General features: G+C 44.3%; 1 protein-coding gene across 2 annotated transcripts in view; it reads left to right on the top strand.

Moving 5' to 3' along the window:
* WDR91 (WD repeat domain 91) overlaps nucleotides 1-26102 on the top strand; it is a 102146-nt gene that overhangs the window by 12832 nt on the left and 63212 nt on the right. For both annotated transcript variants that reach the window (XM_073621789.1, XM_073621788.1), the window contains 3 exons: nucleotides 85-264; nucleotides 2669-2876; nucleotides 10358-10440. In XM_073621789.1, the coding sequence (XP_073477890.1) occupies nucleotides 85-264; nucleotides 2669-2876; nucleotides 10358-10440 (471 nt within the window). The remainder of the gene's footprint in view (nucleotides 1-84; nucleotides 265-2668; nucleotides 2877-10357; nucleotides 10441-26102) is intronic.

Below are 26102 nucleotides of genomic sequence, written 5' to 3'. Positions count from 1 at the left end.
TTTTTTTTAATGCCAAAAAAACAAACAAAAAAAAGCTTTACAGTGTTCTTTGTGTGCCCAATGTCTGCTGTTTTCTCACTGTAGGTGGACAGGATTGTGGAGCAGCTGCTGCAGTTTATCCAGAGTTATGACCTTAATGGACTTCTGGAATATTGGGGATATCTGGAGCGACGCCTTTTCAGCAGATTGGAGGATGTGTATCGGCCAACTGTCAACAAGTTGAAAACTAGCCTATTCCGCTATTACCTTGTCTGCACAGTACAGGTAGGCGTTTTTTTATTTTCTGCATATGACAGAGAAATTATGTTATGATTGTTGTGATAAGGTAACTAGCCATTGGACAAGATTGCACATTCGAATTTGTGACCTTATGCAGCAGTCTTCCTGATTATGGCATACCGTCGGTCATACTGATGTAGAAGGGAACCAGTGCTCTGTGAAATCATTATCTTGTTTTCTATTCAATCCTTCATTTTTTATTTGCACAGTAGTTTGCTAAGACATGAATTAAATGGTAATTGTGCACACTGGGTTAAAGCAAAACTCACAACTCACTCAAAATAACGAGATAAAAATCAATAACTCATTAAAAGATAAAATTTAAAAAAAATCATCTTTTGCTGCAATAATCACCTTCAATCCATAGTTTTCCCAGAGTCTGATGGCCAGCATCATTCAACCCACTTCCTCAGAGCACAGGTTGTGCACGACCCACCCCCAGCTTGTGAATGGACAGTGAAAAGAGAAGCAGCATAGTGATGAGCTCGTCTGTCACTCTGTCTACTCCTATCAGTATGCTTCTTGTTGGTACATAAACTCACTGGATCCTTGTGCTGCTTTTTTCCTATCATGCTCCAGTTCTGCTGAACAGGGATTGCAACAGGCTGATACCACGTTAAAATTAGGCACTTGCACTGCTTGCATTCATAAAATAAGTTTAAAGCCTAAGTGCAGCTGAAATAAAAAATAGAAAAATCAGCACACAAGGCATAACCTATAGTAGGTAGGATGCAACCCTTGTGCTGATGTCACTTCTTTTAGTTGAAATCCCCACCTCTGCCACTGTAAACTTACGGTGCGGCAGGAGTTAATACAGCTTATGGCCCTTCATCATGAGAGCCCAACTATGCCCACCCTTTCTGCACAACTGCTCCATTCATAGAAGCTGAATTAGAAGTATGAGGGTGGAAGGGAGCTGACAAGCTTCAACAATATCAGCAAGTGTTTAAAGTGATTTGTAAAGGTTTACAGTTTTTTTTCTCTATTATTGAACATGTAATACTTACCTGCTCTGTGCAATGGTTTTGCACAGAGCAGCCCCTATCTTCCTCTCCTGGCTTCTGCTCTGAGTACCCCATAGCAAGCCACTCGCTATGGGGACACTCGTGCGGGCTTGATCCCGAGCCACACTGTCTGTGTCTATTGGCCCCATCTCGCCCCTGTCTGCTCACAGGATTTGCCAGGTGAGCACAGCGCTGGATCGTGATTGGGCTCGGGTAAGTGTAAGTGGGGGGGGGGGGTTTTTCCCCTAATGCAGATAATGCGTTAGACTAAAAAAACTTTTACCGTTTTATAACCACTTTTAGCTTTGTCTGGGGCAGAACAGCTTAAGTTTTGAGTGGAGTGAGACACTGAAAGCTGTTGCAGGGATGCGCGAGTAGCTCTAGGTGCCTGCTTTATAAGACTGTCAGCAGCTTATTTTTAGTTAAAGCTAGAGAGTCTAAAGCTAAGTATTTTGCCTTCCCTGGTTCCTCCTTTCACCACTTATCAATATAGTAATACAAATATTAAATGAAGCCTTTCAGTTTGCATTGCATACCCAATAATGTCATCACTGAGTCTCTGTGCTTCTGTATGCATTGCAGGCAGATCATGACTGGTGGGAGGGGCTGGCGGGGCTCCCAGAAAACATCACAGCATCCTGTCTCAGTACCTCTCTCCAGAGCCCTCTGATACAAGCAGTTGGCTGGTTCTTGGGATGAGTTGTGCAAATATGCTGCAATGGGAGGAAGTCCATCTGGAGGAGTAGGCATTTTCTAGGCAGTCTGCCTCAGCTAACACCCACATCTGATGCTGAGCTAATAAATGAAATAACTGAAATACAGTGAATGAAAGGGGTGAGCCAGTAACATTCAGGATGGAGAGGAAATTATGCTGGATGTCCTGCAAGCCAGGAAAATTGGTGGGCTCAATCTAATTTGATGCATCTTCTAATGCACACTGTGAGAAGGTCACATTGTGCAGTGAAATTGAAGAGATCCTAGTACAGGAGCAGAGCCTGTATACCTGTGCAAGACCGAAGGGACGGGTTGCGTTCAGCTTTGGGCCAGAGCCAAGCTTTTGCTGCCTTTGGAATTGAGGAGCCAGACGACCCTGCCAGGGATGTTGCAGCATTTCATTTATTCCATTTATATGCCAAAAGCCGCATTCCATTCATTCTCGCACTCTTGTTTACATATGTGTATCTGAGACCACAGTTCTAGATTTCAGCTTGGTACAAGCAGGTAAAGACGCTCTTTAGCATTGTTTGCAATATCCCTAACCTTGCATTTTGTATGTTCTGGAATAGGCACACTTTTGTTAGTTATAGTAACAGATTGTAATAGTGATAGGTTTATCTTATAAAAACCCACTATAACTGTATCTCTGTGCTATGGTTGCATTGCAGAGCAGTCGGACAGACAAGGCACAAGACTTCTTCCAAAAACAAGCACCAGAGCTGCAGAACCAGGCTGAGTGGAAAGAATGGTTCGCTCTCCCTTTCCTTCCAGCACCAGATGCCAATCCAACCTTCTCCACATACTTTTCCAGGCAGTGGGCAGACACCTTCACTGTATCGCTGCACAATTTTCTGAGCGTCCTCTTCCAGTGCATGCATATCCTTTGTCAGGAAATTGACAAGCAAGATGAGTCATGAGTGCTGGCCACAGGTCACATGACATGCTTTAAAGTGGAACTCTATCACAACTCTTTTTTTATCTATTGTTTTTTAATGTGGGAAGGTGTTTTATTGTTCTGGGTTTCCGCTGGTAATCCAGGTTTTCCAATAGGTATCTGTAAGCTGATCCCCTGCTAAGCAGAGGGGGCGGATAGGACAGGAGTCTGTTTTACACCTGTGTGTCCATAGGGCTCCATGGACTATTTGATTAGGTCCGCCTGAAAAACTGACAGGTGGACCTGATTGGATCACCAGTCTGAAAGGGACCTTTGAGAGGGAATTCGATCACCCGTCTGAAAGGCACCTTTTAGAGGGAATTCTGTTAAATTTGGGGAGATTTTCCCTCACGTTGTACCTCTGTTACTGTATTTTTAATCGTACTTTAAACGACAAGCTTTTAAACAAGCACGCAGACCGTGATAAAAACCTAACTTGGGTTTTAACTAGAGGTCGACCGATATGGGTTTTTCTCTGGCCGATGCCGATATTTAGAAAATCGGAGTAGCCGGTGGCCGATTATATGATGCCTTTTTTTTTTTTTTTTTTTTTTTTTCCTTCATCTCATTAAATCTAATGGTTAAGTTAAATAATGAAGAAGAGATACAGAAAATTGCTTAAATTAAGCATTTATTAAACTGAAGTACACAACAAGCCTCCAATCAGTGCACTTGTATGTAATTTAGATAAAAAAAAAATTATGTATCTGAAAAATACACAAAAACAGGTGAGGCAATCAAAACTTTTGAAAGAATTCAACGTAATCAACATCAATAGATGGCCATTACTGAGGTAAGTTTGTAAACAATACAAAAGTGCACATTACCTTTTAGTTTTAGGCTTTTAGCTTCAGTTCCAGTCCCTGTCCCTGATTCTCTTCTTCACCCGCATCCATCACTTAAGTTCTCTTAGTACTCCCAGTTAAAGAGCTTCTGGTTGTAGTTCAGGAAATAGTCTCTTTGTATTTTCTCCTGTGAGCCTGCTCCTCTTCTTGTCATAGATGATCCTAATCTCACTGAATACTCTTTCACTGGGAAGAGAAGAGGAAGGTGGACAGAAATTGTCTTGCCAGTGGTGCAAGGTGGCACAGGTGGGATGCATTCTGTTTCCACCATTCCAGTGGCAGACCAGTCCATCTGTCTATTAGTGGCTCACGGAGGTACTTTTCCAACTGCTCAGAGATAGAGTGCTCATCACTCTCTTCAGCAGGAGTTCCATGAGCCCCCAAATGTTTGCACACATTTTCTCAAGAAGACCAGAGGGACTGGGTTACTCCTCCTCCTTTTCTACACTTGACCTTGTCTTTTTTTGGTTCTGGTCCTTCGTCTCCACTGGTGGCTCTTTTTTGTTCGGACAAAATAGCATGCTCTTCTTGCAGCCAAGTTTTTGCTTTGCTCAGTGTGTCCCCTGCAAATACATTACCCTTGTACTGAGGATCAAGCAGTGTTGCCAGCACCAAACATTTTGGTATCCTCCATCTTTGCAAATCGTCTCTCCAAGCTTTGCCGCATGGTTTCCCTGAGTGTTTTGATCCCCTTTGTGGTGTGACCCTCTGCCTGAAGCACCATCTTCAGCACAGCAATGCATGGGATGATGCAGGAGATGGAGGCCTCTGCCTTGCTGATATGCAAAGTCGCTTCCTCAATAGGGCCCAGTGTATCTATCAAATTTGAGATGATATCCCATTGTTCTGCTGGAGGTGTGGTAAACGTGCCATGTTCTGCTACATAGAGATTCAGGACAAGCTTCTGCTCCAGCATCCTCTGCAACATATGTAATGTGGAGTTCCAGTGAGTGGGAACATCCTGAACGATGCTGTGCTGGGGGAGGAACAGATCTTTTTGGATGGCTCCAAGATGCTGCTTTTCAAGCACAGAGTGGCTAAAGTGTGTAGCACAAGTCTTTAATTTGGCAATGATGTCCCCCACTACTCGCTGACTGCTGATGCCCTCTTTCACCACAAGCTGTAATGTGTGTGCACTGCAGCTTAAGTCTGGTATATCTGCCAGTCTGAGGCCTTTTAATCATGTTAGCACCAGTGTTAATTTTGGCAGCATATTTCGATTTGGTTTTAGTCTTAGGATTAAAATGGCATTTTAGTTTTAGTCCCATTTTAGTCTTCTGCAATTGTTTTAGTCGTATCTATTCGACTAAATATCCAGTACATTTTAGTCGACTAAAACTCATTTTAGTCGTCTAAAATCGAATGGGTGTAATTCAATTGTAATGCATTAGTTAACAATTGTCTACAATTTGCAAACTCGTTATATACTGCCCGTGTGAAAAATCTAATCTGTTATTTATTATTACATTGAGGTATGAACATGCATTACAGACCAGTGTTAATTTTGAAGTCAAATTTCAATTTAGTTTTAGTCTTAGTCTTTTGACTAAAATGGCATTTTAGTTTGTCGTATTCTAGTCATTTCAGTTGTTTTAGTCGACTAAAATAATATTCATTTGGTCGACAAAAATGTTTTAGTCGATTAAATTAACACTGGTTAGCACCACTGTCTTGCAGCACAAGCACCACTCTGTCTTGGTTGATGTCCCAATCATTCAGCATACTACGGAACATCTCCCTGATGTAGCCCTAAGTATGGGAGCCAGACATGGCCTTGACATTTAGAATTACCTGTTTCCTTTGCCAGTTACTGTCTATCAAAATGACATGTTGGGCTCATAAGTGATTCTGTTTCTCCAGACCAACAGTCTGTTGTGAAGGACAAATAGGGACCAGCATTCTCTGATGCAATTAGTGTCTTAATTCGCTGTGTAATCTTTTTGTACACACTGTCCAGCATGTCTGTGCGGTAGTATTTTTCACTTTTGATTGAATCTCTTGGTTCTATTGTTCTATTGTGTTGGAAGCCAATATCTGCAATAACTGTAAAGGGCCGGTTGTCTGTAGCAATCGTTTCTGTGATTAGGGTATCAATTTTCTTGGACCGGGGATCAGTATTTTGCCATTTTCTTTTAGAATCAAACATCTGTACTAGTGGGCTGAAGGTGCAGCTGCATCTTCTTTCTGCTTCTGTGCATCTTTATAAGCTTGGAAGTGGTGGACTTTCAGATGATTCCAGATGTTTGTGGTATTTTTAGTCTTTCCTTTTTCTGTTCCCATGCTCAGCAGTTTCTGGCAGATATTTCATTTGGTCTTCCCTGATGTTGGCTCACTGAAATGCTGCCATACTGGGTTTGAATTCTTTTCAGCCATCATCAGACTGTATTCTTTTTTCTTTTTTAATAATTACAATCTTAGACATTTTAAAGGAGGGGGGTACAGAGAGGTGGCTGTGGAGGAGGGGGGTACAGACTCTGTACCCCCCTTCTCCACAGCCATCTCTCTGTACCCCCCTCCCATCCTCTACTACAGCCACTTCTCTGTACCTCCCCATCCTCTACTACAGCCAGCTCTCTGTAGTGTACCCCCACCATCCTTACTACAGCCACCTCTCTGCAGTGTACCCCCACCATCCTTACTACAGCCACCTCTCTGCAGTGTACCCCCCCATCCTCTACTACAGCCAACTCTCTGTAGTGTACCCCCACCATCCTCTGCTACAGCCAGCTCTCTGTAGTGTACCCCCACCATCCTCTGCTACAGCCACCTCTCTGTAGTGTACCCCCCCCCCCCCCCATCCTTACTACAGCCACCTCTCTGCAGTGTACCCCCCCATCCTCTACTACAGCCAACTCTCTGTAGTGTACCCCCACCATCCTCTGCTACAGCCAACTCTCTGTAGTGTACCCCCACCATCCTCTGCTACAGCCAACTCTCTGTAGTGTACCCCCACCATCCTCTGCTACAGCCACCTCTCTGTAGTGTACCCCCCCCATCCTCTACTACAGCCAACTCTCTGTAGTGTACCCCCACCATCCTCTACTACAGCCAACTCTCTGTAGTGTACCCCCACCATCCTCTACTACAGCCACCTCTCTGTAGTGTACCCCCACCATCCTCCACTACAGAGAGGTGGCTGTGTGGAGGAGGGGGTACAGCTGCGCCGCTGTGTTAATCAGCCAAATTTGCATAATCGGCCAATGCCAAAAAAGGCCGATATATCGGTCGACCTCTAGTTTTAACCCTTCCTTACTAAATGGAAAGAAAAAAAAAATGTTGGGAGTTTCACTTTAACCCACAGAAGAGAAGCAAGTTTGAAATTTGTTGGCAATATGCTTATTTGCGTCGCCAGAGGAGTAGTAGTATTTGGGGGGGTGTATATAGCTTTAAAGTTCTAAAATAGAATGTAAAATACTTTTACTGACCAGCGGGTATCTAATTTAATTATGTTCAGCCATTCTTGTGATTCCAACACCATTGCCGTGTCCTGTGTCATCTTCCTGCTTATTGGTGTTTGAATCACCAAGGTTGATTGTCCAGTAATCAGGGAAATCACACACACACACACACACACACACACACACACACACACAGATTCATTAGTAAATAGTGATGTCACCCTCCTGAAACAAGATCTTCTGATGGCAGACTTTTAAGGCACAAAATGATTAAAAAAAAAAAAAAATATTCTAATATGAAAAGTATTGAAATATGAAAAATACACAACATTTAATAAAAAAAATGTTTAAAGTGAACATTCCAGTATTGTCATACAAATCAGAATACACATAACGAACCAATGTTTCGGAGTGAAAGTATGATTCTCCTTCTTCAGGAGTACAGTTTAAACAAGAAAAATCAGTATTCTACATTAAAATAGAGAAAATGATAGCATAAATATACAAATGTATACCATAATGTACATCCAAATATAAAGTGTCAGGCAGGATTGATGGAGGAATAATAAAGGGGAGGGCACTTACATAGACTGGAAATGACAATGGTTTCCGATTAAAAACATAGAGGTGCCAAGAGAAGTTGTTTCCAAATTGCTTGAGCAAAAAAAGTTCAATATACAGGCATACCTCAAGAGCAGGGAAATGCCTGGCCCGTATGTGCTGGTCCAGCTCCCCCACGCCCACACAACACCAACCTGGAGGAGGGGAAGCCGGAGGACTCACTGGGGCCGGAAAGCAGGAAAAGACCCTGAAAGCACAAAACAGATTGAGAAGTGTAAGGTATTAATTAATGTAAACATTTTCTTTAAACAGTTTTTTTAAAAAAGGTAAGCATGCAATGAAGTATATTAGTTATATAATACCCCATTATGGAAAATAACTTGGTTCTAAAAAACTGTATGTAAATTAATTTTGTTTAACAAAAAAATACCTGCAAAATGGTGCGTGGAAATCACTTGACTACGTTTGCTATTTATGTGGTAAAAAATGCAACGAGAGGAGAGGCTGTCTGCAGATGCCACAGCTGACAGAAAACGTGAAAACAAAATGGAAATAGATCAGGATAAAAAAGAAAAATAAAAAAGAAATTGTTGGAGAGTGAAAAAATGTGAGGGAATCAATAAGAATTGTAAATATGTGCGAAAAAAAAATATATAGGAACAAAGTGTGATGTATAAGAGAGTTGGGAATCCACCAGACCAAATGCAGGAAAATAATAGAGTAGACTGGCCAGCCAAAACAAAAAACATACCTGGAAAGATAATGTGACCATTCACTCCAGCACCCAGCCTAGGACTGAACTGGATGCCAGAGAGAGAGAGAGGCCTTATAGTGCAGAGAAACCCCCCCACCTTTCAAAAGGCATCCAAACGATCAAGACCTAATTTGTTATACTACCAAACACCCAAAAGCAATGCCAACTCCCTTAGAATTATCACAAGATTCACAAATCAACAACATAAAGTAAAGAATATTGTTAAGTACTGGCGCATGCTCTCGCTCAACCCACTCTTAGCCCGACTTGTCCCCAACAAACCTCTGTTCACATTCAACTGAGCTACTTCAGTGAAAGACAGAGTTGTGAGCACTGAATTTAAAGGCGATTATCGCAAGGACCACTGTAAATACAAGGGGACATTTATGTGCGGGACCTGCAACTATTGCAGGTTCATGCTCACTCAAAAAAAATCCTGTCTTGTCGAATGGCCAGATTTTCCACCCCAAACATTTTGCTAACTGTAGGACGTTCGGGGTGGTCTATTGATCTGCGATTGCATTCCTGCTGTTTGGTGTTGTGGGGGAGCTGGGCCAGGCATTTCCTTGATCTTGAGGTATACCTGTATACTTTTTTGCTCAAGCAATTTGGAAACAACTTCTCTTGGCACCTCTATGTTTTTAATCGGAAACCATTGTCATTTCCAGTCTATGTAAGTGCCCTCCCCTTTATTATTCCTCCATCAATCCTGCCTGACACTTTATATTTGGATGTACATTATGTTATATATTTATGCTATCCTTTTCTCTGTTTTTTATTGTAGAATACTGATTTTTCTTGTATAAACTATACCCCTGAAGAAGGAGAATCATACTTTCACTTCAAAACGCGTTGGGTACAAGAAAAATTAGTTCGTTATATGTATTCTGATTTGTATGACAACACTAGAATGTTTACTTTAAACATATTTTTTATTAAATGTTGTGTATTTTTCATATTTCAATAAATACTTTTCATATTAGAATACTTTTTTTTTTTTTTTACCATTTTTGCCTTTAAAAGTCCGCCATCAGGGGATCTTGTTTCATTTCTTGTAAACGTTGGATGTAGCACAATTCTATGCCCAGTCATAAACCGACTCGCCTCGTCCTTTTTATAAATACAAATTCTTTTGGCAGGTAAAACATTTCATATATGTGTATTTAGCTGTTTGCATAGAGTTCTCTTGATAACTCATAGTTAAATGGTTGTAAAGGCTGAAGGTTTTTTTACCTTCATGGATTCTATGCATGAAGATAGATTAAAAAAAAAACTACCTGTGTTCAGCATTCCCAACCCCCAATACTTGCCCAAGCCCCATCTCGATCAATCGATCTGCACGAGAGCAGTGGCTCTCTCAGGTCTTTCCATTCTCATTGGCTAAAACTCAGACATTGGCTTCCGCTGCTGTCAATCATAGGCAGTGAGGCGGAAGCAGGGGGCGGGGCCAAGACACACACAGTTTCTCTCATGGGCACACAGAGGCAACTTGGGAGCGAGCACACCACCAGTGTCCCAGTGGCAAGCGGAAGATGAGGGTCACTCTGTAAAAAACCACTGCACTGTAGGTAAGTATAACATGTTTATTTTTTTTTAAAATGTGAGCCTTTTAATATCCATTTTAAAGCTGATTGGCCATCAAAAATTGCCAATCAATTCAGTATAATTGCCATTCATGCTGCCCCCCTTCCCATTCCCCACATTTTGCTGGCATGTCCAGAATAATGACATTTATCAACAGATGGTGAAACATAATAGTACTGTATATAAAGCATAGTCATTTGCATAATCGGTAGCCAAAAGTTAAATGTTTCATTCTGACTTCTTAACCCTTTATTCTTTTACTTTTCTTAACCTGCCTGCACCTGTCCCAACTATTCTCAGCTTTGACATGGAATATCAGAGAATTCTACAAATTCAGGAGGAGAATGAGGCACTGAGACAGAAGGTCAGTATATGTGGGGAATAATTGGAATGAAGTCTACTTATCTATGGGGAAGTATTTCACTAAGTGGTTTCCCAGCACCAGTCTTTTAAACACTTCACAGTAGAGCCCTGCTTATCAGTGTAGAAGTGTCTAAGTTTTTACCCAGAAATTATTCTCACAAATCACTTATAGATGTAGAAATATAGGAAAATTCTTCTTCCTTTCTCACTTGCTTTCTTGTGCTCTCTATTTTGCTCTCTCTTGCTTTCATTCACTAGTGCTGCCTCTTCTGGCGCCAACACTCTGTTTTACACCCTTTTTATCTTCTCTTTTCTCTCCCTTTCCCTCTCATATATATATATATATATATATATATATATATATATATATATATATATATATATATATATATATATATATATATATATATATATATATATATATATATATATATATATATATATTTTTTTTTATTTATAACCGGAACAGGGCCACACGGGCCTACATTTTACAAGGTAACACATATTACAGAATGTAGATCAATATTACTAACATCAATTTCTGACATAGTAGGTACAACTTCTAGTTTACTTCCGCCTGATGTCACAACATAAACCATTGTCAGAAGGTTCTGGTATTCAGTAATGAAGTTGTCTTCTGTGTTTATGTATATCTAGATGTGTTGTTGAGACACGTGTATCCCGTCCCTTCATTTTCTCTTAGAAAAAGGGGGTTCCCGAATATGGGAATAGGAAAGGTTGAAAAGAGCAGTCTGGGTTGAAATGAAGGGAAAGGAAAGGGGGTTGTGGGCTAAATGGTGTCGAGGGGGGGGAATGGAAGAAGGGAGAGGGTTAGGGAGGGGAAATGAAATGTCCCCTCGAGCCTGGGATGTCGCAAGGGTTTTCTCATGGTACATTGGTGTGGCTCTGTAATGACTTTGTCCAATGGGAGCGCGGAACCTATGAAGGGGTACATCTTATGTAGGGATGAGCTTCGAGTTTGAGTCGAACTCATATTCAACTCGAACATCGGCTGTTTGCCGAACAGCGAACAATTTGGGGTGTTCGCGGCAAACTCGAATGGGAGAAATCAAAAGTGCTAATTTTAAAGGCTTATATGCAAGTTATTGACATAAAAAGTGTTTGGTCACCTGGGTCCTGCCCCAGGGGACATGGATCAATGCAAAAAAAAGTTTTAAAAAGTCTGTTTTTTTCAGGAGCAGTGATTTTAATAATGCTTAAAGTCAAACAATAAAAGTGTAATATCCCTTTAAATTTTGTAGCTGGGGGGTGTCTATAGTATGCCTGTAAAAGGGGCGCATGTTTCCTGTGTTTAGAACAGTCTGACAGCAAAATGACATTTCAAAGGAAAAAAAGTCATTTAAAAATACTCGCGGCTATTGCATTGCCAGTCCGATAATACACATAAAAGTTCATTGATAAAAACGGCATGGGAATTCCCCACAGGGGAACCCCGAACCAAAATTTAAAAAAAAAAAAAAAAAAAAAAAGACGTGGGGGTCCCCCTAAATTCCATTCCAGGCCCTTCAGGTCTGGTATGGATATTAAAGGGAACCCCGGCCAAAATTAAAAAAACCTGGCAGGCCGCAGGAAAAGAGGGGGGATGAGAGAGCGCCCCCCCTGAACTGTACCAGGCCACATGCCCTCAACATTGGGAGGGTGCTTTGGGGTGGCTACCCAAAACACCTTGTCCCCATGTTGATGAGGACAAGGGCCTCATCCCCACAACCCTGGCCGGTGGTTGTGGGGGTCTGCGGGCGGGGGGCTTATCGGAATCTGGAAGCCCCCTTTAACAAGAGGACCCCCAGATCCCGCCCCCCCCCCCCGTGTGAAATGGTAATGTACCCCTACCATTTCACTAAAAAACTGTTAAAAATGACAAGAGACAGTTTTTGACAATTCCTTTATTTAAATGCTTCTTCTTTCTTCTATCTTCCTTCTTCTTCTTCTGGTTCTTCCTCCAGTGTTCTCGTCCAGCATCTCCTCCGCGGCGTCTTCTATCTGCTTCTCCTCGGGCCGCTCTTCGTCCATGGCATGGCTCTTCTCCATCTTCTTCTCTTCTCCATCTTCTTCTCTTCTCCATCTTCTTCTCTTCTCCATCTTCTTCTCTTCTCCATCTTCTTCTCTTCTCCATCTTCTTCTCTTCTCCATCTTCTTCTCTTCTCCATCTTCTTCTCCGGGCCGCTCCGCATCCATGCTGGCATGGTGGGAGGCTCCCGCTGTGTGACGCGTCTCCTCTTCTGACGGTTCTTAAATAATGGAGGGGGGGCACCCGGTGACCCCGCCCCCCTGTGACGCACGGTGACTTGACGGGACTTCCCTGTGACGTCACGGGGAATGCCACAAAGTCACGTGCGTCAGAGGGGGGTGGGGTCACCGGGTGGCCCCACCCCCCGTTATTTAAGAACCGTCAGAAGAGGAGACGCGTCGCACAGCGGGAGCCTCCCACCATGCCAGCATGGATGCGGAGCGGCCCGGAGAAGAAGATGAAGAGAAGAGCGGGAGCCTCCCCCCATGCCATGGGTGCGGAGCGGCCGAGGAGTAGAAGATAGAAGACGCCGCGGAGGAGATGCTGGACGAGAACACCGGAGGAAGAACCAGAAGAAGATGAAGGAAGATAGAAGAAAGAAGAAGCATTTAAATAAAGGAATTGTCAAACTGTCTATTGTCATTTTTAACATTTTTGGTAGTTTTTTTAGTGAAATGGTAGGGGTACTTTTGTACCCCCTTACCATTTCACACGGGGGGGGGGGGCCAGGATCTGGGGGGTTCCGATAAGCCCCCCGCCCGCAGACCCCCACAACCACTGGCCAGGGTTGTGGGGATGAGGCCCTTGTCCTCATCAACATGGGGACAAGGTGTTTTGGGGGGCTACCCCAAAGCACCCTCCCAATGTTGAGGGCATGTGGCCTGGTACGGTTCAGGAGGGGGGGACGCTCTCATCCCCCCCCCCCCCCTCTTTTCCTGTGGCCTGCCAGGTTGCGTGCTCGGATAAGGGTCTGGTATGGATTTTTGGGGGGACCCCACACCGTGTGGTGTTTTTTTTTTTTTTTTAATTTTGGCGCGGGGTTCCCCTTAAAATCCATACCAGACCTGAAGAGCCTGGTATGGAATTTAGGGGGACCCCCACATTATTTATTTATTTTATTTTTTTTTTTTTTTAATTGTGGTTCGGGGTTCCCCTGTGGGGAATTCCCATGCCGTTTTTATCAATGAACTTTTATGTGTATTGTCGGACTGGCAATGCAATAGCCGCGAGTAGTTTTAAATGACTTTTTTTTCCTTTTGAAATGTCATTTTGCTGTCAGACTGTTCTAAACACAGGAAACATGCGCCCCTTTACAGGCATACTATAGACACCCCCCAGCTACAAAATTTAAAGGGATATTACACTTTTATTATTTGACATTAAGCATTATTAAAATCACTACGGCCGTTTTTAAAACTTTTTTTTTTGCATTGATCCATGTCCCCTGGGGCAGGACCCAGGTCCCCAAACACTTTTTATGACAATAACTTGCATATAAGCTTTTAAAATTAGCACTTTTGTTTATTCATGTTCATGTCCCATAGACTTTAACGGTGTTCGCGTGTTCGAACAAACTTTTTTCCTGTTCGCATGTTCTGGTGCAAACCGAACAGGGGGGTGTTCGGCTCATCCCTAATCTTATGTAATAGTAGTGGATCCTCTTAGGGCCTGACCTTCGTCTGAGTAGATGAAGATATTCCATTGTTGCCAAGTGTTAGTGAAGGTTTCCTGTCTGTTCTGTGCCGTGAGGATTAAGGTCCTCCATATGCTTTATTTCTTCTACTTTCCCAATCCAAAGATCCATGGAAGGTGGGTGTGTGGATTTCCACAGAAGTGGTATGCAGGCTTTGGCTGCGTCTAGTAGGTGTCTTATCAATTATTTTTTTATAAATTTTCTTAGGGATGTTAGTCGCGTGCAGTAGGAAGAATGCAGGGTCATCTGGGATTTTTGGGTCACTCTTCGTATCTCCTGCCAGTAATGGGTTAGCTTAGGGCAAGACCGGAAAATGTGTAAAAGTGTTCCCTTGTCTGCCTGGCAATGCCAGCAGATGTCAGGTGTTGTCGGAAAAAATTTGTGAAGCAGTGTTGGGGTCCTATACCATCTCGAAAGGAGTTTGTAGTTGGTCTCCTGAATTTTACTACAGATGGAGGATTTGTGTGTAAACTTTAAAATGTATTGTCGTTTGGGCAAATTGAACTGACAGTTTAAATCTGTTTCCCATTTGGCTAGGCTCCGGGGTATGTAGTCTGCCTTTGGTGTGTTTAGTAAGTTGTATGCCAGGGAAAGTGTATGTGCTATGGGTCCCGTATTATCACAGAGTTCCTCCAAAGATGTAAGGGGTTTATCATCGACATCAGGTGGTTTTAAGGAATGTAGGAAGTGGCCTAGTTGCTGGGATCTCCAGAAGTCCAAGCTAAACCGTCCTCTGGGATCAGATAGTTCAGCTATAGTATACCAACGTCCTCCCACACTAAAATGGTCGGCCTGATGTAACCCTGCGTCGCTCAGTCCCTGGAAAATTATGTCCTGTATGCCTGGTGAGAACTTGGGGTTACCCAAGATGGGTTATAAAGGTGTATTGGGTGAGGATAATGACGCTTTGGAGATGAGCTGTGCACAGACTTGTGTCGTGTTGCCAATCAGTGGATGATGTTTCATTTCTGCTGGCAAATTAGTGTAGCACCATGGGGATCTGTTCATGGGGATTTCGCTTTGGTGTTCTAGTTGTGTCCATAACTTGGTGTCGACACAAATCTATGAGCCTCCCTATATGTACAGCCTGATTATAAGCCCGAATATCCGGTACTGCAAGGCCACCGTATTGTTTGGGGAGTATCAATAGTTTGTGTAAGCCGAGGCCCATATGAATTCCGTAAGTAGATTGTATGTGTTTGAAGTATGATGGGGGTATATGGATAGGTAATGCCTGCATAAGGTACAGAAACTTCGGGAGGATTGACATTTTTAAAATGTTACAGCATCCTATCCATGAGTGAAGTCCCGTGTGCCATCGGTTGAGCAGAGATCTAACTGTTCGTAGGAATGGTGGGAAATTTAGTTCATACAGTCGTGAGAATGTGCAGGGGATATGTGTGCCCAAATACTTCAGTGTCGTCTTTGTCCATTTTAAATTAAAGTTGGACTGTAGATGTGTAAGTTGGGATTGCGAAATTCCCACTCCCATGGCCTCTGACTTAGTAAAATTAATTTTTAGTTAGAGAGTGTTCCGTATGTTTTAAATTCCCTTAACAAGTTCGGGAGGGAGATCACTGGATTGGTGAGTGAGAACATAAGGTCGTCTGCATACGCCGACACCTTATACTGAGTTTGGTTTATTGCGACACCTGTGATATTAGGGTTTAATCGTATGTCGCATAAAAAAGGTTCCAGGGAGAGCGCAAAGAGAAGGGGTGACAAAGGGCACCCTTGTCTGGTCCCTTTAGCAATCGGGAAGGATTTTCATAGTACTCCGTTGGCTTTAACTCTAGCAGATGGTGATTCATATGCTGCTGTAATCCATCTAATCATGTTGGGGCCCTGACCCACATGTTGTAGCGTAGCAAACATAAAGGCCCAATTGACACGGTCGAATGCTTTTTCCGCATCCGTTCCTATGATGACGCTAGGAGTTTTGGTACGAGTGGCCGTGTAAAGTAGGGTCAGGACTTTGGTGGTGTTGTCTCTGGCCTCCCTGTTTGGAACAAAGCCCACCTGGTTTAAATGTATTAGGTGGGGTATATGGGTTTGTAGTCTCGTGGCTATAATTTTGGTGAATAATTTGAGGTCGGTATTCAGCAGAGAGATGGGGCGATAACTCTTTGCCCTCTTTTGGGATGACGGATATTTGGGCTTGCAATGTGGTGGTGTGCAGTTTTCCTCCTCTAAGGAGATTGTTTAGAAGTTTGACTAAGTGGTCCCCTAGTGAAGGTAATAATGGCTTGTAATATTGAAGCGTGAGGCCGCCTGGCCCAGGGGCTTTCCCTGGTTTAGTTTTTTTAATTGCTAATTGTAGCTCAGGTAGTGTGATAGGTTCTTCCAATAATTTGCATGTCTCTGTCGGCAGGGTGGGCATACAAGACGTGTTGATATAGTCGGTTATCTGGTCCAATGATGTCGATGTCTCATGTAGGTTATAAAGTGACTTGTAAAAGGATCAAAATTCCTGTGTTATGTGGTGGGGTAGGGTTACCTTTTGACCCGTCGCGGAGTGAAGAGACGGTATGTAGGAAGCCAATTTTTGGGAGTGTAGGGATTGTGCCAGTAGTTTACCACACTTATTACCCGATTCGTAGACTTTCTTACGCGATATCTGGAGCGCCGCTTTAGCTCTAAAGTTAAGTAGATCGGTTACTTGTGTGCGTAGTGCGTCAAGTTTATTTCCTTTTAAGTTGGTCGGGGTTTGTTTGTGTCTGGTTTCCAGGTCTTGAAGTTTGTTCAGTAATAAGGTTAGTTGTGCTATTCTTTGTTCTTGCGCCATGTTTGATGAATGTGCCGCGTATTACTGCCTCATGGGCTTCCCACACTAAACCCGCTTCACAGTCAGTGTCGTAGTTAGTCTGAAAGTAGTTGGTTATTTCCCTTGTCACGTCTGTGAGTACCTCGGGGGTCTGTAGCAGACATTCGTTGAGTCTCCACGGTTTCCTTTGGCTTCTGTAGAAGTCCGTCAGGGCATACATCAGAGTGACCGGGGCGTGATCCGACCACGTGATGGATCCCAGGGAGGTGTCTTTTACCGCGTGTAGTTGGTTGTGAGGGAGTAAAAAATAGTCTATACGTGTGTAAACGTTATGTGGCCGAGAAAAAGAAGGAATAGTCGCATTCCCCAGGATGAAAAAGCCGCCAGACGTCGATTAGTTGTGTTGAGTGTAGAGCTAAATGGATGGCATTACGCATGCCACGAGTGGTAGAGGAGCTGCCCGTCGAAGTGTCCACCTCGGGATGTAATGGGGTATTGAGGTCACTGCCCACAATTAGTTGCCCTTCGGAGAATTTCCTCAAGATGTTTAGGTGTTTTTTGACAAAGGCGTCTTGCTGGGTGTTCGGGGCATATAGATTTGCAATGGTTACCCCCAATACCCCCTATCTGGCCCTTTAATGAATAGGAATCTGCCCGATGGATCCCACATAACAGCAGTCAAAGACCACGGTAGTTGGGCCGATATCAGGATTGAGACTCCCCTGGATTTGACTTCCGAATTGGTAGAGTGATATACTATCGGGAAATATCTGTTTTTTAGAATTGGAAATGTGTTTTCGCGGAAATTAGTCTCTTGTAGCAGGACTACGTCTGCCTTCAGACGTCTCATGCTATTAAGCATCATCCGTCTTTTTTCGGGTACGTTAAGACCCTTTGCATTTTAAGGAGACGATCTTAATCTCATCCATGCTCGAGGGGATTAGGGTGTGAAAGAGTATGAAGATTGGGAATGAGAAGGGGAAAAGTTACAGTTCCATACCGGGGTGGGGGGAGGGGGGGTTAAAGAAAAAAGAACGTGCAGAAGGACTAGTCTCTGGAGTTGACCAGTCTTCTAGTAGTAAACGGAGTGTCCGCCGAGAAAGTTTCCCTACAGCAACCACTCAATTCACTTGGTTGAAAATCTAAAAGTTAGCAAGAAATAAATGCTATTACGCTCCCCAGTATCACTGGGATGATGAGCGTTGTCCTAGGTGGGGGCGTGTACAGCAAGGGCTACCAGGGAGCCCCTGGACCCTTCCCGACCATCTGCCTAGTCTACATAACTGTGTATGGGATAGATAATAATAGGTAGTATTATTATGGTGCTAAGATGTATGTGACAAGAGGACCTAGAACCACAAAGAACCACAGTTTGCTTAGCATTCTATAAGTTAACATAACATAACTTCTTCTCAACAAAAATAAGATAAAGGCTGACTTATCAAAGAGTAAACTTGCCAACCGCCCCCCCCCCCCCCCCCCCAGCCCGGGTGCCCCAGGGTCACCCCGGAAGACAGAGCCGAAAGTGAAGATGAAGGCTGCTTCCCCCTCCCCCTGCCCCAATCCCCCCCACTCATGTGTCATTTCAGACTGTTCATACCCCCCCCCCCCTCTTTAGGGATTATCAAAAATTTCAGTTCCCAGCATCGGTGTTATGTTCCTAAAATAGCTGTTCTGACCGGATCCCCTGATTCTGTGCACTGCAATAAATGGCCTCCAATTGCATATATATTCAAGAAAGTCTCAGCTTATTGCATCCGATTGTTAGTCCTTCCAGCGGGGTTACTCACGTGACCTTTATTGGAATGTCTCGGTGCTTCCTGATGTTTCTGGTTCTCCCACTCGACTCAGGATTACAGTTCTAGTGTCGAAGGGAAGTCTGGTGTACCTGGCGTGTAAAGTAGAGGAATAAAGGCAGGAAAATAAATGGCTCCAGGAATGTTAGACCGCTATTATTGTTGGAGGGGACTTGTTCATTACTCCTCTGAGACTTCAAGCACATGTGGATGCACAGAAATCCGGGGTCAGTAAATCCAGAGCCCAGGGAGGTGTACGGGTCAGCTGTAGCTTGAGGTTGATGGAGTATTGATGACTATCCATGAGGGTACAGTCCCGTGGGCGAGTGTCGGGGGGGGGGGGGGGGGGAGGTTGTGGGAGACGAGGAGAACGGGGGTGCAGAGCTGGTAAAAGTTTTCTCTTGTGGGGCGACCATCCGGGAACAGTAGGGCACAGCCAAATAGCAAACTGCAAATAAACAGGGCTCCCCCATCTGCCTCCGGGACCCGCCATGACCTCACCATGATACCGACTCCGGGCAGCAAGATGCAGGGCGGAGGGGTGCACAAGTCAAACGTGTAAGCAGGGGCATCTCTATAAACCCCCTCCCCTCTGGCCATATCACGGCAATAGTGACCGATCACAACGCAGAGTCCCTAGCTAGGTAGCAGTGTAAAGGTCGACGGGGTATGCGGTCAAGTTAGCATAGCGGGTTTTAGCAACAAGGTGTAGAAATAGTCTGCCTTTTCTGAAACTTAACGTCAGGCTACTGGAGTGATTTTAAATTAGAACTCACGTGTTCCGTCGTTGGTTGGAATGCGACAGCGTCCACGGTTCCTCTGCGGACGTGCAGTTTGGGAGAATCGACCAGTAGATGGGCCTATACGGCCCATTGGTTTTGGGAGTCTCTGTAGCTAGTTGGGCATCTGGAAAGGTTCCGTTCCCAGAAAGATGAAGAGCCCCGGAAGGTCGGCTGGCGTTCTCAATGTGAAGGAGGTCTGTGCGGAACGGAAAATGACCGCCAAAGGGTATCCCCATCGGTAAGTACATCCGTGTCGTCTCGCAGCCTCCAGCACCGGCTTTAGCATTGCCCTTCATTGCAGTGTAGCCCTGGAAAGGTCTGGGAGGATCTGGATATTTGCGCCGTGGAAATCAATTTCTCCTTGTTCCCAGGCCTTCCGTAGTATGGTTTCCTTCTGTATGTACCTGTGCAGGCGGCAGAGAACATCCCGCGGTCTGACCGGGTCTGTGGATTTAGGGCACCCGGTCAAATTCCATTGTGGGCGGTTGAGTTCCCGAGATTCTGCGGAATATTGCGGTGACCGTTTCCACAAGGTCTTCTGGGCCTGTTGCTTCAGGGATTCCCCGCAGTCTCAAGTTGTTGCGGCGACTGCGGTCCTCCATTTCCTCGAGATGTAGTTGCATCTCCTGGGTAGCCAAGTCTTGGGCTGCTTGTGTTCGTTCCACCGCCTGCATTCGGGTCTCTAATGACGCCACCGATGTTTCACCTGAGGTCACCCGTTCTGCTATAGAATGTTGTTCTGTCTGTACCTCCTGGATATCTCTGTTATGTGCTTCCTCTATCCGCACTATTAGGGCCTCAATGTCTGCCCTCGTGGGGAGGGCTCTAAGCATGGTCTGGAGGTCGGCATCTAAGCAGCTCTGGCTTTGGGTGTGATCCTCCATCCCTGGTTGGAAAGCTGCCGGCGTTTCTGTGAAGGGGTCTGGGTTCGTTGAGTGAGTCGATGAGTTCCCCTGCGCTGGGATGTGGAGCTGTTCCATGCGGGACTCACGTGGCACGGCTACAATGGCACCTGGTGATTTGCCGTTGAGAGTCTCTAAAATATCGCTGGATGCTGGGTTGAGAGGTCCAGTGTCGGGTTCCCCTAGTTGCCGATCGTGTCCTGTATCGGTTAGGGGTGCTCATTCCGTGCCCATCTAGGTCTTTATCTGGTTTGTGGCTTCCGTAAATCGGGTCGGGCCGGGAGCTCTGACAATACATGTCTCTACTCGGCCATTGCTAAGCCACGCCCCTCCCTCTCCTCTCCATTTTAACCCTTTGGAAAGGTTTCTGTATTATACATTTTTATTCCTTAGTAATGTGTCCAATCAGTCATCACTAATAATAGGAATATTTGCTGTAAAATCTTTTCTTGACAGGAAGCATTTAACCTTTTTGAGGTATACTTCCTGTATAAAACTGTAGGCAAGCCCAGCATAACCCCTCCCACTACCAGCATATTTTAGTTTTTGCTAGTGTCCTAGGGGGGTGAATTACTTTTTCTCTAGCTCTGCTGAGAAAAGTCTAACCTAAATTTTGCTAGCATCCCTTTTTTTTTTTTTTTTCTCTTCATTGCTGCTAGAGCTTGTGTCTTCGATTTTTGCATTTGGCTTGACCATCCTCAGACTGGTTTTTGCTACGTCCGGATCCTGCTGGATTGGCACTGGGTTCCACATAAGGAGCTGGTACCAAGGTAGCTGCAGAGTGCTTTCCAGGCCAAGAGCAGTTCCAGGCCAAATGGCTGCACCTCTTTGCTGAGCTGAGCACAGGAGGTTGGCTACTCGACACGGGCACCATTCAGAAAATGCTTAGCATTTTCTGAATGAAAGCAAAGCATTCTCGGATTGGATGAGGTGAAGAGCATGACATCCCCACCCCGCCTCTCCACTTCATCCAATCAGATAAAGGTTTGCATCAATTCAGGAAATGCTGCTCGTTCCTACTGTGGAAGGGTTAATTTGCCTGCACCTGTCCCAAATATTCTCAGCTTTGATGAAGAGAATTCTACACATCCGGGAGGAGAATGAGGCGCTGAGACAGCAGGTCAGCATGTGTGGACTAACAAATGGAATCAAGTGTTCATGGAGAAGTATTTCTAAAGTCAGCTATACATGAATCTAAATTTGACCGGGTCAGTAGGGACTGACCAAATTTTGATTACTTCTTCAGGGACAGAGGTTGTACAGAAGTTGATCTATGGTCTGATCCAGGACCATACTTTAACTGAGCAGTTACCCTCTGCCTTGTTGTTTTGATGCATTTTTAGCACAGATCTCCAGCATGGCTTTGATTTCTGTTCACATTTGCAAAATTGTGGCTTAAGACCTGGTCAGCTGAATCTGCCTGTAACGGGCACCTTCCATGCATGCCCTTTGACACTGGCGTCTTGTACATTTTGCACATCTGGGATACAAACTTTCCAGACCTGTGAGTTCAATTGGTTTCAAAGGAATGAAACATGGTTCCAAAACTGCCTCCTCACCATTTTCTTCTTTCAAGTGAAACAAAATTTGCCCAAGGACAGTCAGATTTGCAGGACACCTGGAATTGTCTCTGGTTCCAGGGAGTAGTTGTTCAGTACTTCAAGGCAGGTTCAAAGGATTCTATTCAGATGTGTTGACAGTTCAAAAACCCAATGGGGTTATTCATTCTATCCTAGACACACAAGATGCGTGTCTGAATATTCCCATTTATCCACCTCCTCAACTTAATCTGTGCTTTTTGCACTTTGCAGTACTTCTAGTTTGTTGCACTGCCTTTTGGCCTTTCCTCTGCTCCCAGGATTTTCACAAAGATCCTTGCACCTCTTCTTGCCCTTCTAAGAACTCAGGGCACCCAGGTCACAGGTTATCTAGACTACCTAGTTCTGAAGGATTTGTCTCCCTTTCAGCTATCTGCAGATGTCCGCGGGACAAATCGGATACTTCAACCTCCTAAAAATCTGCTCCCCAACCTTCTCTTGGTTTGGAATACCTGGACTTAATTCTAGGCATAGCCCAAGCAAAATTCTTCCTTCCAGATAACAAATTACTCTCTCCTGACAGACGTTTTACACAGGACCTAAGATGAAAGAGATGCCCCTCTCTGAGATTCTCCAATGAGTTATAGGCTTCATGATGGCCTCCTTTGAACCTTGTTCTATTCCCCCATATTTCATTCAAGGCCTCTTCAACACAAAATCTTGTTGGTATAGAACAAGTATGCTCCTTCTCTCAACCTTCCCATGCTCCTATCCAGCTAAGCAAGGAATTTCCTATCTTGGTGGATTTTTAACTTAGCCTTGACAATGGGTAAGTCCTTTCTCCCATATCACTGGAAAGTTATAATCAATGCCAGTTTTCCGGCTCTGAAAGAGTGTTCCAATCCCTCACAGTTCAGGGAACATGGTCACCAGAGGAGGTCAAGCTCCCCATTAACATCTTGGAGCTCAGAGCAATAGGGATGGCTTCTCACCACTTGACCCCCCCCCCCACCCCCCCCCTTCTGAAACGCCCAATCAAGGTGTAGTAAGACAATGCCATGGCTGTTGCCTACATCAATTGCCAAGGGGCACCAGGAGTCATGCAGCCTTGAAGGAAGCAAGCAAGAATATCTCCTGGACAGAGAAACAATCTCCAGCGATCTCTCTCTCTCTGCTATCCATGCCTCAAGAGTGGACAACTGGAAGGTGGATTAGCTCAACCTCCGCCGCCTGGACATAGGGGAATGAGCCCTTCACCCTAACCTCTTCAACCTTGTATATCAGATTTGGGGGGGACTCCAGGCACTCATATCCTAGCCTCTGGATTAAACTAGTTACCGAAGACCCATTAGCACTGGCATTGAATTCCCTGGACTTGGTTCAGGATAACTTATACCTTTCATCTGGTGAAAATTCTGCCCCTCCTGCTCTGCAAAAATCAAGCAAGAGAAGACGCCAGTGATTTTCATTCCACCAAACTAACTTAGAAGAACCTGGTATACAGATATACTCAGACTGCTAGGTGACGACCACTGACTCTTTTCAAACAGGTCAGACCTACTCTTTCAGGACTCCCTATTCCATCCTGCTTCTCAGTCACTGGCTTTAACATCATAGCTGTTGAAGCCCAGTTCTTGAGGGACAGCAGAGTATTTGTCATTCCTGTTTTGCTAAAAGCAGAATCTTCTAGAAAGATCTATTTATTGCACTTGGAGATCCTTTTTTGCCTGGTGTGAACGCACTCGCCCTTTTAAAAACCTTTTATTCGAGGCTTATTTCGGATCATGCCTCCCTTGCAGCACCCTGTGTTTCCTTGTGACTTTAAAGACAAAAAAAAGTAATGGGCACCTGCTTTTGTGTAATAATCTTGCACAGAAAGGTTGTTTTCCTCCTCTTCTTGCTGTCCCTGCTGGTGCCGTAGGCTCCTCCCCCTACCTCAGCTGTCCCCTGTAGCAAGCTGGGTGTGTACGGAGGCTCCTGTGCATAAGTGTTCATGTTGGATCCTTTACCAAGCTGTGTGTGACATGCACAGCAGTGGTACATCACGCCCTGCTCCCTCACAGGAGTTGAAAGCCAGAAGTGAGGGAGTGAAGCTGTAGCCAGGGACAGCACTGGAGAGGTAATATGGAGCCAGGAATAGAACAGTTGGTGACCTCAAAGTTACAGCTTCAATCAGGAAGGGCTGCTATTTGTCCTACCTTCACAACCTTGCAAGTGACATCTGGCTTCAGAATCCACCATCGTTAGATGGGTAAGACAGCTCATCGTGGGAGCTTGCACTTTAAATGACAAGACTTCTTCTGCACTATTACATGCTAGCTCCACCAGATCTGTGGGGGTTTCCTGGATGCCTCTGTTGCTGAGCTTTGTAAGGCCACCACATGTTCTTCTGTTTATACCTTTTCAGCGTTCTAGGTGAACATCCTGTCTTTTAACTGGACAGGTGAAGATGCAGCTTTTGAATGCAAGTTTCTTGCAGCTGCACCCTGAGACTGGATCCATTGGGCCTGCTGGCAGTCCTGTTTGTCTAGTTGTTGCCCATCCTTATTGTTTGGGGAAGTTCCAGGATCTACAGTGGATGTAAAAAGTCTACACACCCCTGTTAAAATGTCAGATTTCTGTGACGTAAAAAAATGAGACAAAGATAAATAATTTCAGAACTTTTTCCACCTTTTTAATGTGACCTGTACAACTCGATTAAAAAACAAAGGGAGGGGGAAGTAAAAAAAAAAAAAAAAAGGTGATTACATAAGTGTGCACACTGTCTTATAACTGGGGATGTAGCTGTGTTCATAGTTAAGCAATCGCATTCAAACTCATGTTAAATGGGAGTCTGTACACACCTGCCATCATTTTAAAGTGCCTCAGATCAACCCCAAATAAATTTCAGCTGTTCTAGTAGGTCTTTCCTGACATTTTTCTTAGTCACATCCTACAGCAAAAGCCATGGTCCGCAGAGAGCTTCCAAAGCATCAGTCAGGAGAAGGGTACAAAAGAATTTCTATGGCATTAGACATGCCTTGGAACACAGTGAAGACAGTCCTCAAAAAGCGGAGTAAATAAGGCACAACAGTGACATTACCAAGAACTGGACGTCCCTCCAAAATTTATGAAAAGACTAGAAGAAAACTGGTCAGGGAGGCTGCTAAGAGGCCTACAGCAACATTAACTACTTCAGCCCCGGAAGATTTTACCCCCTTCCTGACCAGAGCACTTTTTACAATTTTTGGCACTGCGTCGCTTTAGCTGACAATTGCGCGGTCGTTAAACGATGTACCGAAACTATGCTTGCGTCCTTCTTTCCCCCCCACAAATAGAGCTTTCTTTTGGTGGCATTTGATCATCTCTGCGGTTTTTTATTTTTTGCGCTAAAAACAAAAGCGTCAATTGTGAAAAAACGAAAAACAATGTTTTTTTACTTTTTGCTATATTATCCCCATTAAAAAAAAAAAAACACATTTCCTCATCAGTTTAGGCCAATATATATATTCTTCTACATATTTTTCGTAAAAAAAAAATCGCAATAAGCGTATATTGATTGGTTTGCGCAAAAGTTAAAGTGTCTACAAACTGTGGGAAAGAATTATGGCTTTATTTTATTTTCTTTCTCGAACATCACGGGACACAGATCCACAGTAATTACTGATGGGTTATATAGGTATCACTGGTGATTGGACACTGGCACACCCTATCAGGAAGTTCAACCCCTTATATAATCCCTCCCCCTTGCAGGGATACCTCAGTTTTTACGCCAGTGTCTTAGGTGATGGACGTGTAAAGATGTCCTGTGCTGAGCTCCAAAGGGAATATTCTGATATCCTATACTGGGGCAAGCCAGGCGAACCTGATCCATTCAAAGTGTCCTTTTTAGGCTGAATTGGATGGTACCCGGGCCTCGTGTCCGAAGAAACGAGGTTTTACCCGTAATGCTTCTCTTTTTAGAGAGCTGGACCCCGCAGATCAGAAAATGGCTTTAAACTTCCTAATTTCTGGCGAGGTGCTTTTCGGTCCCAGAACTGTTGGATCCCCCTATTCGTAGGGGGCCCCAGTCTCTGACGGTTTTTCAAACGGAGCCCACCGTGAGAGGTGAAGATTGGGTCTGTGTAAACAGCACCCTGCGGCTGGATAAGGTAAGAGGAGATTCCACAGAAGTTCTAGT

This window comes from Aquarana catesbeiana, linkage group LG03 (genome assembly GCF_042186555.1).
Source record: "Aquarana catesbeiana isolate 2022-GZ linkage group LG03, ASM4218655v1, whole genome shotgun sequence".
NCBI lineage: Eukaryota > Metazoa > Chordata > Amphibia > Anura > Ranidae > Aquarana > Aquarana catesbeiana.
This window is presented reverse-complemented; position numbering and strand designations above follow the sequence as displayed.